This window comes from Scomber scombrus, chromosome 11 (genome assembly GCF_963691925.1).
Source record: "Scomber scombrus chromosome 11, fScoSco1.1, whole genome shotgun sequence".
Classification (NCBI taxonomy): domain Eukaryota; kingdom Metazoa; phylum Chordata; class Actinopteri; order Scombriformes; family Scombridae; genus Scomber; species Scomber scombrus.
The window spans coordinates 24,414,178-24,428,680 of NC_084980.1; the positions used below are offsets into that span (position 1 = coordinate 24,414,178).

Below are 14,503 nucleotides of genomic sequence, written 5' to 3' on the forward strand. Positions count from 1 at the left end.
CACTCCTCTGTCGACGCCTGTCAATCAACGTCTCCTTTGTCATTGTCGACCAATCCCATGTTGCAGTTTTGCAGGGACCGTTTGATTGACAAGCCAGGAGGGGGGGAGGGAGGGAGGGAGGGAGGGAGGGAGAGGGGGCTGTGGAGCGGTAGAGCCGAAAGGTGGAGGGGATTCAGAGGGAGCTGGTGGGAAGGTGACGTGAATGGAGGATGGTGAGTGTGAGTGTGAGTGTGTATGTGTGTGTGTGTGTGTGTGTGTGTGTGTGTGTGTGTGTGTGTGTGTGTGTGTGTGTGTGTGTGTGTGTGTGAATGTGCAAAGCGAGGCCTCGAGCACCAAGGGCAAGAATCATTTACATGCTGTAGCTGGCCGAGTGGGTGCATACATATATGAGTGTGTGTTTGTGCATGTTTGCATGTGTGTGTGTGTGTGTGTGTGTGTGTTTGTGTGTGTGTGTGTCTGACAGTCAGCATGAAGGAGCTGCAGTAGTAAGGCCGTCAGGCAGCCTGCCGCTTCCTGTCTGCTTTAATTGCATGTAGCCCTGGAGACGACACACACACACACACACACACACACACACACACACACACACACACACACACACACAGAGACAGAATCCAGCCCAGGGAACCCCTCTACACAGCAGCACTGACAAAGAGACGAGGCTTACACGGCTAAGATGGGAGCTGAACACTGAGGTCTTTCACTGAGGATGACGGCGGCTCGCTGTCGAGACTCGATAAAGACGACAGGAGGAGAAAGAATCAACTGGGAGAGCTTTGGGAGTCTGAGCAGCTAAAGCAGGGTGCCGAGTAAGCTACCGAGAACGAGCAACATGAACCTCCTTTTTTTTTTTTGTTAGCTATTAATCAGATAAATAATGCGTAAACACAGTCTTAAATGTGAATTTTAATTAGCGTTTTCCAATTAGAGGCTTAAAGTAAATCTGGAAGGCAAGTAACCGTGAAGAAGATAAGTTCTTCAAAAAGAGGTAAAGCAAATATTTTATGTAGATAGACGGAGGTGTGCAGCTGAAATGTCAGCCTGTCATTGGACATGTTGAATGTCAGACTCTCTGTCACAGTCTTTTATTTTGGTAATTCAATCCAAGCTCTGGTAAGATGTTTTCTGTCTTGATTCATGTCCATTATTTTACGCTTCCATCTTCCTCTTCATTGGTTGACAATGTGCAAAAAAAAAAAGAGCATCACGAGTTGCCCCCCCCCCCCTCGATGTGGTGAGGTAAACCTTTGACGCAGCAGCATAGTCTATTTCAGGAGTTTAAAAAATCCCTGGAGAAGAGCATAAAATGTAAGCACTTAGGGGATGGGCTGGGCTCATTATAAAATCAATGCTCACAGGACCACTCTCATTTAAAAACATGGTGGGGAAAAGGTCAGACAGAGAGAGACGGAAAAAAATCTCAATCTAATTCTTTGCTCAAAAAGCCACTTAATATTGGATTCTGCAAATTAAATTTCACACCCGGCTATTCCGGCCAAAAGGATAATTACAGCAAGCGAAAGGGGGAATGGAAATGACTTGAGGTGGAAAACCTGTTGGATTGGTGATATTGCTTCATGCGTCAAACAACAAATTATAGCGGGGGACTAAGCAGAGCCGGCGATCACCGCGCAGCATCAATCTAATTAAAACATGACAATAAAGCAAATAAAAAACCCGAGGTTGATTCGGTGAAGCGGAATGAGGAGAATGTCACCAACGCTTCCATGAGTAAAAGGGTTTCGTTCCTTTTTAAACTCACCATCAGTCCCAGAGTGAAATATTTCAACCACCGGTAGTATGAATGCAGCACTTAAGTTAAATTTATCTAAAACATTCAGCTGTTATATCTGGATTTCAACATTTTCAGTCTTTATTTAAAGCAGGAGAAAGCCCTGGTTAAATCAAATAAAGAAAACTGGTATAAATTGATACTAAAGGGCTCAATAATACTAAAAAAAACACACAAATATGGGTTGAAAACACTATAATTTGGTGCTTTTTAAATGATTTGAGAGACAACAGCTTGCTTGATTTCTCCTTATATATTTTTTTCTTATAGCTGATGCATTTTCTAAGCTGTTCACTTCTAAAAATGATCCAAATAAAACAGTCACTCTTAAACAAATACAACCTGTTTATGAGTTCAAACACAAAAGCTTGAATCAGTAAACGTTGCAGTAACACCTCCTACCTGATAGGTGGCGGTAGCATCGCTGCCAGTATCCGTTCCCAGGTTGGTGAGCTTCTCCTTGAGCTTGTGGTGCGAGCGGTGGCGGAGGCAGTAGACGACGGTGGAGGCCAGCAGCACGCCGACGATGCACAAGATGGACACGACGGTGAGGATGAGGAACTTGGTGGACTCTGCCTGGCTGAATTTGGTGGGGATTTGGTTGATCTGGCTCCCCTGTGGAGAACAAAAGAAGAAGTAAATGGTTAATTATACGTGTCGTGTACATTCTTTTCGCGAGCGTGGTTCAATCACTGCCAGCACAAGAGTTTTGATTCATCCACTGGGCTAAAAATGGCTGCACTTGTTATGTAGCAGCTGCTTTGGATTCAACTAAAAAGCATGCACACTTTCATCCAATCTAGCCAAAACTTACACCAGGTGATAACACTGATGAATCAGACGAGAGGGAATAATCTGCTAAATCATCTGGCGGTGAGTGTTTGATGGGAAACAAAAAACTGCAGACTCTCAGAGCTTCTTAACCCATTGTGATACCTCCTGGATTAAAGCACCACATGCCTTGAAAAACAAGTGACAGAAACACCAACTTTCTATAGAAGTGGTTCTCAAAGTGGGGTCCGAGACTCTTTGAGGGGGGATCAAGCAAAGAGGGGAATAATTTATTTTCCACTTTAATTCCATCCATAAGAAACACAATAACATAATGTATGACTAGTTTGTTCATGAGTTTCATTCACTTTCTGTAATAAAACATCTAAAAGCAAAGGTCTGGGGACAAAATCATGTTAAATGGGGGGGCTGTGGTCTAATTTGTGTCAGTTTAGGGGTCCTTCACATGAATAAGTTTAAGTACCACTGTTAAGTACCAGCGTTAATTAATTTGGTTTCCAATGATTTTCCCCAAAAACGTTTGATCCTACATCAATAGATAAAAGTGTTAATCACATGGTTCTTCTTTTTTGTTCTTTTTGGAAAGACATAAATATGCATCTCACTGTGCTCGATGAAAAGTATAATCACAAGTGTTTGTTCCACCATCTGTGCCCAAGAGTGCATAGAATGCATAAACTCCTGTTTAGCAAAGCACTGTGGATGTCTCCAGACAGCCCAACACACCGTTTGCACTGCGAATAGGAGGCAACAGACGTTCTGCCGTCTTGAGCAAGTGCCTTTCCAATTCCGACCTCGGCGGCACTTTAATCCGACGCGTGAGAACCAGATCCTTCAGCAAACAACTGGAGATGAAAGATTTCTATTCACACAGTCTGCTGCTTCAGATAACACAATGGACACATACTGTATGATAAAAAGTCTCAGTTTGAACTGCTTCTCGAGGGTGTGTAAAAATCACTGCGGCAATAATTTGTGAGAGGAGTCGAAAAGTGAGTCTTATTGAACTGTTCATTAAGAGCTGCTGCTCCAACTGTTGCCTGCTGTTCATTTTCAGACTCTGGCGAGCTCAGAATAATGGGCCTGTTGCATTTTTACCTGACTAAGAGTTAACAATGGGAAACATAATTCCCCATTATTACACACTGCGTAATGATGGTGACAACAAAAGAGAAAGGCAAGAACTAAAAAAAGAGAGGAGCTACAAATTGCACTGCCAACGACAAGGCCTACAATTCCTCCTGACAAGGAATTTTCAAAAGAAATCAATTTCTAAAAAAATTATTTCTTTTAAACTTGTCTTTGCTTGGGAACAAGTGTTTTCTTTTCTTGCAACCCATTCAAACATGAATTCCCCCCTTTATTACTTCCACACCCATTTAAATGCTTGCTATAGCTTACTGATCGTCACTTTTTATGCAGCATATTAAACTTCCTTAGTTTTATTTTTGAACCCATGCCAGAGAAAAGTGAGAAAGACAGTTGTCTCGAGGGGCAAAAAAAAGGAGGATGAAAAAAAACAAAAAAAAACCCTGTGACCAGTCGGAGGTAGAGGTCACAGAGATTAGGCGAGGTGCGGTATGGTGAGTTAATGGAAAGGAGGCTTTGAAAGCAGTAGGGAGAAAAAGGGGGCAGCCCTGTCGAATCCCTCCTGCCTGCCTGTCAGTACAGAGAAACCCTGAAACCCTGGGAGGTGTGGGGTGTAAAAAAAAAAGAGAAAGGATTGCTCTACCCCGGCACACGGATTGTTCTGGAATTCTTGTGAGGTTTCAGGGAGTGACCCCCACCACCACCTCCACTGCCATCACCACTCGATGATGCCCGCCCCCCACTTTTTTTCCACCACCCCCTATGATTTCATTCATTGCTGCCGCTGCTGCTGCTGCTTCTGCTGCTGCTGCTGCATTCAGCACCTGATAAAGAGTGCCTGCAGAAAGATCCACAATGGGGGGGGACAACAGTTGTCCGACGCTTTGTGGGGGGCTCCAATTTGCTTGGGGAGCTCTAAGCCGTACTGTAAAAGCTGGTTGCATAGTAATGTGATGGCCCTGAAAGGAAACAGTGGGCGTCTCTGACTGGGGCGCAGCATTATAGAGCATTCTCTCAGTGCTAAGAAAAAAATTTATAATATAATAAAGGAGAGCAAAAAAACGAAGAAGTGAGAAATTCAGCTCTGAAGTATAGAGTGCATAAATGATTTATATGCTAGTATCTGCAAGTTACTACTGAGGCTGTTCATAAATCAGTAATAAACATAATGCAGAGAGTCTGTTTATGTTAGGTTTGTATGGCTGCGGATATTAATACTGCATTAGACATCTGTAAAAAAAAAAAAAAAAAAAAAAAACAGATACAATTGATTGCAGTTTGGTTGTGTATTTTTTAATGTTTCTTTTCATTTGCGGCCCTTTAATGTAAAAAAAAAAAGAAAAAGAAAAGATTGCAGCCGTTAAGAAAGCATCATAAACAAAAGTAGCTGAGCGGTAGCCTGTACGTGTTGTAGGCTTGGCAAGGCCATTAATAATGCATTACTGCTGATTCCACATGCTTCCACTGCAATCATCTTTTGCAAAATGTTTTTTTTTTTTTTTTTACCCCCTCTTTCTCTCCCCCCAATGGATCAAATAACTTCATTTGTCATTTTACTCCCCGAGTCATCTCATTGTTTTGTCAAATTAGGTTTCATGGAGAGGGATTGCATCTTGCTCGGCTAGTAATGGCCCATAATTCAAGCCTCTAACTGTAACAGCTCAGTCATCTTTCACGGGACAGATGCCGGCGTTTTCCAAAGCCTCCCCCACTCCCCTCCCCTCCCCTCCTTCTCTCCCCCTCTTCCCACCTCCTCCTCCTCTTTTCTCCACACACACACACACTGAATCCACCTCCCCTTTAGTCTCTTTATCATGGCTGCCTAGCATGTCTGTCTATTGATTCAAACAAATGTAGCCTGACCCCACCTGCTTAATCAAGTTTGGTTGCAGTTGTTAGGAACAGTAAAAGGGGGGTGGATGAAGGAGAGAGAGAGTGAGAGAGAGAGGTAGGTGGAGTAGGTGCGGACGGGGAGGTGGTGGTGGTGGTGTTGGGGCGGGGTTGTACGACTTGTTAGTTCTCAGCAATGAAAAACGAGCAGCCATTCTGCTTCCCGCGCTGCGCAGATGTAGCAGAAATTTTGCAATGATTGAAAATCAAATGTTTGCTCAGGAACGAGAAGTGGAAACGCTCGCACATCCACGACGAGCCCCCGGCGCTCGCAGCCAAGAGGATGATGATGGTGTAACCTTTTCACTTCCACTTACAACCATTAAAGCTAAAAACACACTAATATATGGAGTATATGTGTTGAGTACCTGTATCTGTAATAGCGATTCCTATTCTTGTTAGCAAAGCGTGTCACCTACACCAAATCCGATAATAAGAGGTTATCTGGTCGGCTTTGCAGCTCTAAGGCCTTTCTCAGCTCTCCTCTCCTGTGGCTTAACACTTTCAATCAAATTACATGTTGAAGGGTAGATGTACAGAGCGGCCACCACTGAGGTGAATTACAGCTCACTGGTGAAAAATGGAGAAAATGTAACAATCTTTAATTTTGTGGTGCTGGAGTAATTGCGAATTTAAAAAAAAGAAAAAAGAAAAAGGATAATGATCTGAAACAGTAATCAGTGTGAATTTGGGGGCTAAAAAGGAACACAGCCAGAATAAAACTGCACCCAAGAATTCCATCTGGATCATTTTGTGGCTCAGATTTATTTTATTTTTTTTCATCAAACGATCCAGAAAAAAAAGAAAGAAACAACAAAAATCATGTTTGTTTCTGGAGAAAAATCAGACACCTTTTGATCAAGCGAGCGACTGAAAATGAAAGGAAAATATTGTTCGCCCCCCGAAAGCAAAAAAAAAAAAAAAGGGAAAAAGGGAGTTTCTTTCATGCCTCTACTTCTATTGTCCATCTGCTACTGGAAAAAAAAAAACGATTGCACTTGCAAATTTTCATTTCACATAGACAAACGTGATTTGACATATAGTGTGCAGATCCTCCTGACTGACTATGTCTGAAAAGCAATAACGTCGCCCCCGTCAAGGATGCTGGCTGGCTGTATATGCTGCTGCTGCTGCTGCTGGGTTCAGCCCTTTTCAGCAAATATCAGACACACTCCCCACAGACAGACAGACAGACAGACAGAGAAAGAGGCGTCTTTGAACAGGAGTGAAAAAGAACACGAAAAACCCTCAAAAAGCAGGAAAAGGAGGAAGAGAAGTGTGCTAATGCGGAGTATTTTTTTTACATCGTTTTTATCTCCTTTAGCGAATTTCTGCTTCAGTTTTGAATTAAAAGCTTTTCACCCTTCGATCATCCGCTCATCTGTGTGATGTGTGGGTTAGCGTTGAATTTTATCTTCTTATGGTTATCTGTGTTGCCGCTGTTATTAAAGATAATTTTAATTAAAAGCAATGACAAAAAAATGTGAAGGTGAAATCAGTTTTTAAAAGTGTAGAGTGTGATTTAAAATGTGAATTCAAAGTGTGTAGTTTTTGGTGGAATCTGGATTTGACATGGAGGTTTGCTGGTGGAGGGGTTAGGTCTCCTGCTTGGTTGGTGTGTGTGTGTGTGTGTGTGTGTGTGTGTGTGTGTGTGTGTGTGTGTGTGTGTGTGTGTGTGTGTGTGTGTGTGTGTGTGTGTGTGTGTGAGAGTGTGAGTGTGAGTGTGAGTGTGTGAAGGGGGGGGGGGGGGGGGTTTGGATTAGCCAGGCTCCCATAGACAAAAGGCAGATGGATTTGCAAGGCTCTGGCTTATTCAGAATGGGTGAAAAAAGGTCAGAGGGAGAGCGGCGGCCGGCTATTGTTTTTCTCCACGACGACTGCTGTAGGAAACAAAGATCTGTCCCTCACCTCTGATTCATCTGATTCAGCCTTTGAAAAAAAAAGTTCAGCCGGGGTTTTTTTTAACAAAACCTTTCAGCAAACAAGCGCACAGAAAGAAACGCACCGCAGACACACAGGTGCACATGTAAGGAAGTAGATGCGTCCACACGGGCTGACGTGATTTTACACACTTGGGCGTAATATATGCACGCATGTACACATACACACACAGACAAACGCTGATATGTAGTGATGTTACATACACCCCTATCTGCAGGTGCACACTTGTACACACTTGCATGTAACGTTGCACACACACGCACACAACCATGTACATGCGTGCACACTCCACACACACGTAGGCGAAAGTGTGAAAAAAGCCCAACAACCTGCTCTAAAATATCCAAATCTCACCAACATGGAGTCACATTTAGAAATCTAACAGAAGATTATTTATGTCACTTCACATCTTTCATTCCCATTTTTATCTTTGCCAAACAGTCTAGGGTGAATCTACATTATTTCTCAGCAATATCACACACGCTGCATACAAATCAGAAAAGCAGGATACTCCTCCTTATAACTTCAGCATCACTTGCAAACATATAAAAAAATGCACAATGCAATTTAAAAGTTTTACGCTCCAGCGATGTGAAACTGGAAAAAATGAAAACAGCAGTAAATCCCATTAAACTGAATGTTATTACAATGTTACGGTGAGATGCAGCTGCATGAAGCCCCTCAACCAGGGTACGCCATCAATCACTGTATAAACTCCACAGATACTCCCATTGTGCATTTACTGCAGAAACTCAACTTTTTTTGGCTAAGATTAGTCTTTTTTTTTTTTTTAAAGGATCTTTTTGGGGGGACACAAACTACTTTAAATAAAAAAGAAGCAAGAAAAATATGATATGCACAAGTTGGGAAAAAATGAAGGGAGTGTGTGTAAAATGTGCAGAATACACATAGAAGAATGAAGAAAGGAGCAACAGCAGGAAAACACCCATCATCTTGTTAAAAAAATGATTTTTGAGACAAATAGAGGAGAAATAAAACAGCAGCAAGTCATCAAGTAATTCAGCTATTATAAGCATGCAGAACAACAATTATATCCTACCAAAAATCCACCGTGAGGTAATGAAACCTCCTCCCGCTTCTATTTCCCATTCCACTCCGGCTGCACCGACACCAGCGACTCAAGAGGCAGCACCACACCGGCGGCGGCGGAGGAGAGAGTGAGCGAGTGAGAGAGTGAGTGAGCGAGTGAGTGAGTGGGAGAGAGAGAGCGAGAGAGAGGGAGTTGCATCTCCTCCCATCATCCCCTTTCTCTCCTTTGAAAAAAAAAAGGAGAGAAAGTTCCCAGCTTCCTCTCCTTCCTTCCTCCTCCTCCTCCTCATTCTTTCTGCCTTTCGCCTCATCCTTTGCACAAAAAAAAGAAAAAAAAAGAAGAGAAAAATGCACCAACAGATTTCTCCCCGGTCTTTTCCCTGACGCATTCAGCGCGCGCACAAAAGAGGAGTGAAGAGAGGAGAAGGGAGGAGAAGGGAGGAGAGGAGAAGAGTAAGAGTAAGAGGACCAGCAGCCTCCACTTCCACAGAGAGGAATGAGATGCATTTCTTTTCTTTTTTCTTTTTGGAGAGGGAGAGAGAGAGAGAGAGAGAGCGAGAAAGAGAGAGAGACACTACAAAGTGCGCTGTGGGGCTCCTCCTTATATTCCTCCCATCCCTCCCTCCGTTCCCTGCCTGTCTACAGCACATGTCACCTCCCCTCGTTGCCATGGCGACGGCTCCACATGTTGCCGACAGGAGGGAGGAAGAAGAGGAGGAGGAAGAGGAAAGGAATAGGAGGTGAGAACCCAGAGAGGAAAAGGGGGGAGCAACAGGAACAGGAAGAAAAGACGCAAGTATAAGGGAGGAGGCGAAGGGAGTAAAGGAAGGGTAGAGCGAAGAGGAGTGGAAGTTGAAAGGGAAAGAATGGTTTCTGTCACGCTGAGCCTTAAAATCTTGTTTCCTTAAAACAAATTAAAATGATTCTGTCAGTGTGGTGACATTCACTTGTTTTCTGGAGACGAGGAAATATCTTCAGGCGGATCGGTCCTCTGCTGCCAAAAAAATTCAAGAAAAACTCATAAAGATTTCTCTTTGAGTAACAACAAAATGTTCTCCACTGGAAAACAACAATTTGACTTTAATACGATTTTAAGGCCGCATTACAGGCTGTGACTTGATAAGATGAGGATGCTTTGCATAGTTACAAGAAATCTCTGACTTATTTATCACGACTGGTTCCATTAAGTAGAAAAGTGCCTCTCTCTGTCTCCAGTATGAAAAATACAAAGTCACTCTACTGTGAAATGACAAGAGCAATGGCTACTAACAGAGTGTAATGTTCATATAAATAACCAAAAACATCCAGTTCAGCTCAGTCATCAGTGTGAAAACAACCACTTACATGAAGAATTCAATCAAAGATATCACTCAGAGAATGCTCGTTTATCCCTCAGACAACCGAGTCCATATGTCAATGACATCTGAAAACAGCTCTAACAATTCATTTAAATACAGTAACAAGAAACTACAATACAGACATGCTGCTTTACTGTATACTTGAGCTAATTCAGAAACAGTGTCTTCATAGAGAGCACAGACTAGTTTATTTCTCAGCTCAAACATGTCCTGCTCAGTACATATCTTGGTCACCATGTTCAATAACCAAATTTATAGGATTCAGGTGAAAATTATGTATCTACAGTATTTGTTGCATTGCCATTATAAAACAGTGGCTACTATACGGTTATCTAGAGATCTACTTGTGTATCTGGGTTCATGCAAATGCAAAAAAAAGAGGGAAATGTTTCTTTCTCTGCCTCAGAAAATGGGAAATATGGTCATTATGTTGAGTAAATAGACAGCACAAATGTTTTCATACTATTATCTCTAACCTGCAACTGTTTGTGAGCTCAGTTGAGCCAAAAAGTAAAGTGAAGTTCGAACTGCACGATAACTACAGCAAATACTGACACACTGGCTTATGATATCTAGGAATTTCTGTTATAATGTGATAGACAATAAAGTTTCTTTAATCTTGAAACAGAAACACATAGATTAATACATACTGATAAATTCACTAAACTACATTTTTATAGTGTTTTTTTGTTGTTTTTCTCTTTAAATTGGCTGGTAGAAACACAACTGACTCACATTCCTCTTGTTAAAAACGTCCTTTAAGTTGGATACTTAGACACAAACATGGCTAAGGTTTCATCAGGGGGACCCACTTCCACTAAACACACACACACACACACACACACACACACACACACTTACACGCACACACACACACACACACACACACACACACACACACACACACACACACACACACACACACACACACACACACACACACACACACACACACGGCCACCCTCAGACCCAATCAACAAACAGGACTAATGAGGTATTAGCTTCAGAGAGTTGAGAAGGAGGCACTGAGACCAACGGAGGACTAACAGCTGCAGCAAACATTGGGGAGAGTTAAGACAGGAAGGTGTGTGTGTGTGTGTGTGTGTGTGTGTGTGTGTGTGTGTGTGTGTGTGTGTTTGTGTGTGTGTTTGTGTGAATGTGTGTTTCTATGTACAAGATTAAGAGAAACAGGTGGAAGAGAAATACACTTTCATGCAGGAATAACAAAGCTTGACTCTGGTTAAGATAAATAGTCAACCTAACGACATATCAAAATGTGTAACAGCTACTCTAGTCCACTTTATTAACTTAACTTGCACACATAACGGCTCTAAAATTGTCAGATGCCTATATTTTTTCTTTTCTATTGGCCTGCGTCCACGTCACATGACAAACAAAAATGGCTGCCTTTCCCTTTATTTCAGTGGAAAATGTAATATTTTCGAATAGGTACATTAAAATGTATTTAAACAACATTTCAAGTGAGAAATATACATTTTCTTTTCGTAATTTTAGTTCAGTGAATGTATTTGATGTTTAGTTTGTCACTTATTACGAATATTTTTTCAGGCTTTATATCGTTGCTATGGTGGTTGTCATGGACACTGCTATCGCTGAAACCACGTAGCTGCTGCTGTGTAGTTATCTCATGAAATAATTCAAATTGATGATCTCAACATTACACCCTCGTAATCATCGTATTGTTGAGTTATCATGGACACTTTGCGGATTTTGTGTTGACAGATGTTAAAGACGTCATTAAAAGAAAACCTGAACTGAAGGTGACAGTGAGGGTCCTTTGGTCCTCTGGTCAAAGATTTAAATTCTGGATTGGAGTAAATTCTGGATCTCTAAAATCTATGTTTTTATTGAAATTGAATTGTAATGTGACAAACTAAACATCATATACATGACCTGAAAGAAGATTATAAAACGAAAATGCAATTTTCTTAAATATTGCACATTTCCACTGAGAATAAAATAAATGGAAGCTTTTTTTGATGCAGCCTGATAGATAAGAACAGGCCTAAAAAATGGACCAACGTAGCTATTCCACATTTTGATGTGAGACTGGGTTGATACAGAGTTTGTGTGTGTGTGTGTGTGTGTTTGTGTGTGCACTCTGTCATAAGCTGCTTTTGACGACTTAGGGCCAGTTAATTGAGGACAAAAGTCGTGGAAAGGCAGATTTTTGGGTTAGTGGTTAAGGTTAGGGTTAGTATGGTTAGGGTAAGTCTTCAGAAATTAATGTCTGTGTAATGTCCCCAAAAGTGACCATGGTCTGATGTGTGTGTGTGTGTGTGTGTGTGTGTGTGTGTGTGTGTGTGTGCGTGAGTCAGTGTGTGTGTGTGTGTATACAAGCACTGAAATCTCCCATTATGCCACTGTGTGCAGTTCAGCTTGGAAAGGAGACGAAGGGGGCAAAGAGAGGAGAAGATGCTGCCTAATGCAGATGACAAGGTCCTTCCTGGAGAGTGTGTGTGTGTGCGTTTGTGTGTGTGTTGGTGTGTGTGTGTGTGTGTGGATGGCTCTTCAGTTTATCTTTCTATTCAACACTCCCCCCCCCAACTCCTTCACATACACCCCCACACCTCCTTTTGTCCCCCTTGGTGACAGCTGGAGGTGGCAGGCAGCGAGGACCGACTCTGCTCTGCGTGTCTGTTGGTGTGGAGGGGGGGGAGTGTGTGTGTGTGTGGGGGGGGTAACCACTGCCTTTCAGCTTGAAGCCCCCCTCCCTCCCTCCCTCCTCCTCCCACCTTTTACTAATACTTCTTTCGACCCCCGCCTACACAACTCTCCGTGCTGAACACACACTAACCGAACTGGAAGAGAGAGAGTTAAAAGGAACTTTGGGCGCCAATATTTCATTTCCTTTCCTTTTCAACAGCACAAAAAACGCTTCCCGTCAGGCTTTTGTTCTCTGCAGCCACACCCCCCTCCCAAAAAACACACACACACACACACAGAAGACACATCGCCACCTCTACCTGCTCTCGCTCTTTCTGTCTCTAGCTGCATCACAGTTGTAACAACAGCATACAAGCAGGAGGTTTACAGTAATCGCCTCGTACACTTGTTTCTGTCACAGTCACAGAGTGGAAACAACTCGATTCTGGTGCATCTTTGAACTCTTTTATTAAATAGTGAGAGAGGAGCCCAAAATGTCCCTCCGCAAAGATGGCTGAGAGGAGGATTAAAAAAGATCTAAATAGGAAAATGGGTGTTTTGGGGTTTTTTTTTAAGGAGAAAGTGCACATTTTAAATGCTTTAATGTTGGGTAATGAGTCTTTATGCCCTTATATTATACCTTATTCTACCACTGCTATGGAAAATAATCAATTTGGTGTATGATGTGCTGCAAGATACATGTTTTGAACCTGCACTAAGTGATGTTTTTTATTAACAAGTGGATAAAATGACTTAATGCAATGTGAAATGTGGCACTTATAGTTATAACCTGACACCTTTCTAGCTTTTTTAGTTCACCATTTTGCTTTTATGACTCACCAATTCTGCTAATATCAACTTAATATCCAGCAGACGGCAATTTTTAACACACAAGCCCCAATAAACCCACTGTGAGCTTCTGTATTTGACCAGCATTAAAGGCAAACAGACAAATTTAGGGACTCTTTTGTGAAGAAAGTGGAACATGTAGTGATTTAAGAGCCAAAATTAGACCAAATGGGACCTAAAAGAAGAGTAAATATTGGATTTATTCATCAAATGCATGCTAAAGTTGCTTTGTGTTTGACAAAAAGGTGAAAAGTCAGTGTTTTCCTGCCTCTGTGTGGCGAAAAAAAAACTAATTAATTAACTCAAAATCAATTAGTGCAGCGTTAAATTGCAGGTATCCATGGCAACAGCTGCTATTTGCTAACAGTTTAACGCTCATTAGTCAGAGGACGCTCGGCAATTGTTTCTTAATGTTCATTGCATTCGTCTTGTGTGTTATTTTGATATATTAGCACCCCTGCTACGTATTATTGCTAACATATTTGCAGAATTCAATTAATCAACTTTCCAATATTTCATGAGCCATAAAAGCTTTTTTGATTTGTTTAAAAATCTTTAAAGGCTGACTATATATATATTATTTATTTTCTTAAAGCCTTTGTGGTATTTGTTAACTTTAGCTAATATGAACTGAATTCAAGTAAAGGTCTTGTAACCTTATTCCACTGAGCGGTATGAAAAGGAATAATAGTACTGAGTCACTGAAAGGGATAAAACAGCTTTTTCTGAAACTGCACTGACTGGAAACTGTAGTAAATCACTCTTTTAATTTACTCCTTGGTCAACAAGGTCTTTTGAGCACTGAGCTACATGATATACTGAACAATTTTTATCCAATGCACACACACACACACACACACACACCGCAGTTAGTAAAAAGTGTCGCCGTGGATGAAAAGCACCATACCTTCAGAGGTCGGGGGGGGGGGGGGGGGGGGGGGGGGGAAGAAGAAGATGTGCTGTGTGAGATACCGCAGGTTCATAACACACTCTACAAAGATCTGACAGCAATAGATTTGTCTAAATGGAGCATTGTGCTCACACTCAATGGTCTTCAGCCATGTTAGTTCTTATC

At 41.9% G+C, this 14,503-nt stretch overlaps 1 protein-coding gene across 1 annotated transcript in view; it reads right to left on the bottom strand.

Annotated features, from left to right (window-relative positions):
- LOC133991020 (receptor-type tyrosine-protein phosphatase N2-like) overlaps nucleotides 1–14,503 on the bottom strand; it is a gene marked incomplete at its 5' end in the record, with an annotated part of 213,070 nt that overhangs the window by 57,856 nt on the left and 140,711 nt on the right. The window contains one exon of the mRNA XM_062429469.1: nucleotides 2,195–2,407. Within this exon, the coding sequence (XP_062285453.1) occupies nucleotides 2,195–2,407 (213 nt within the window). The remainder of the gene's footprint in view (nucleotides 1–2,194; nucleotides 2,408–14,503) is intronic.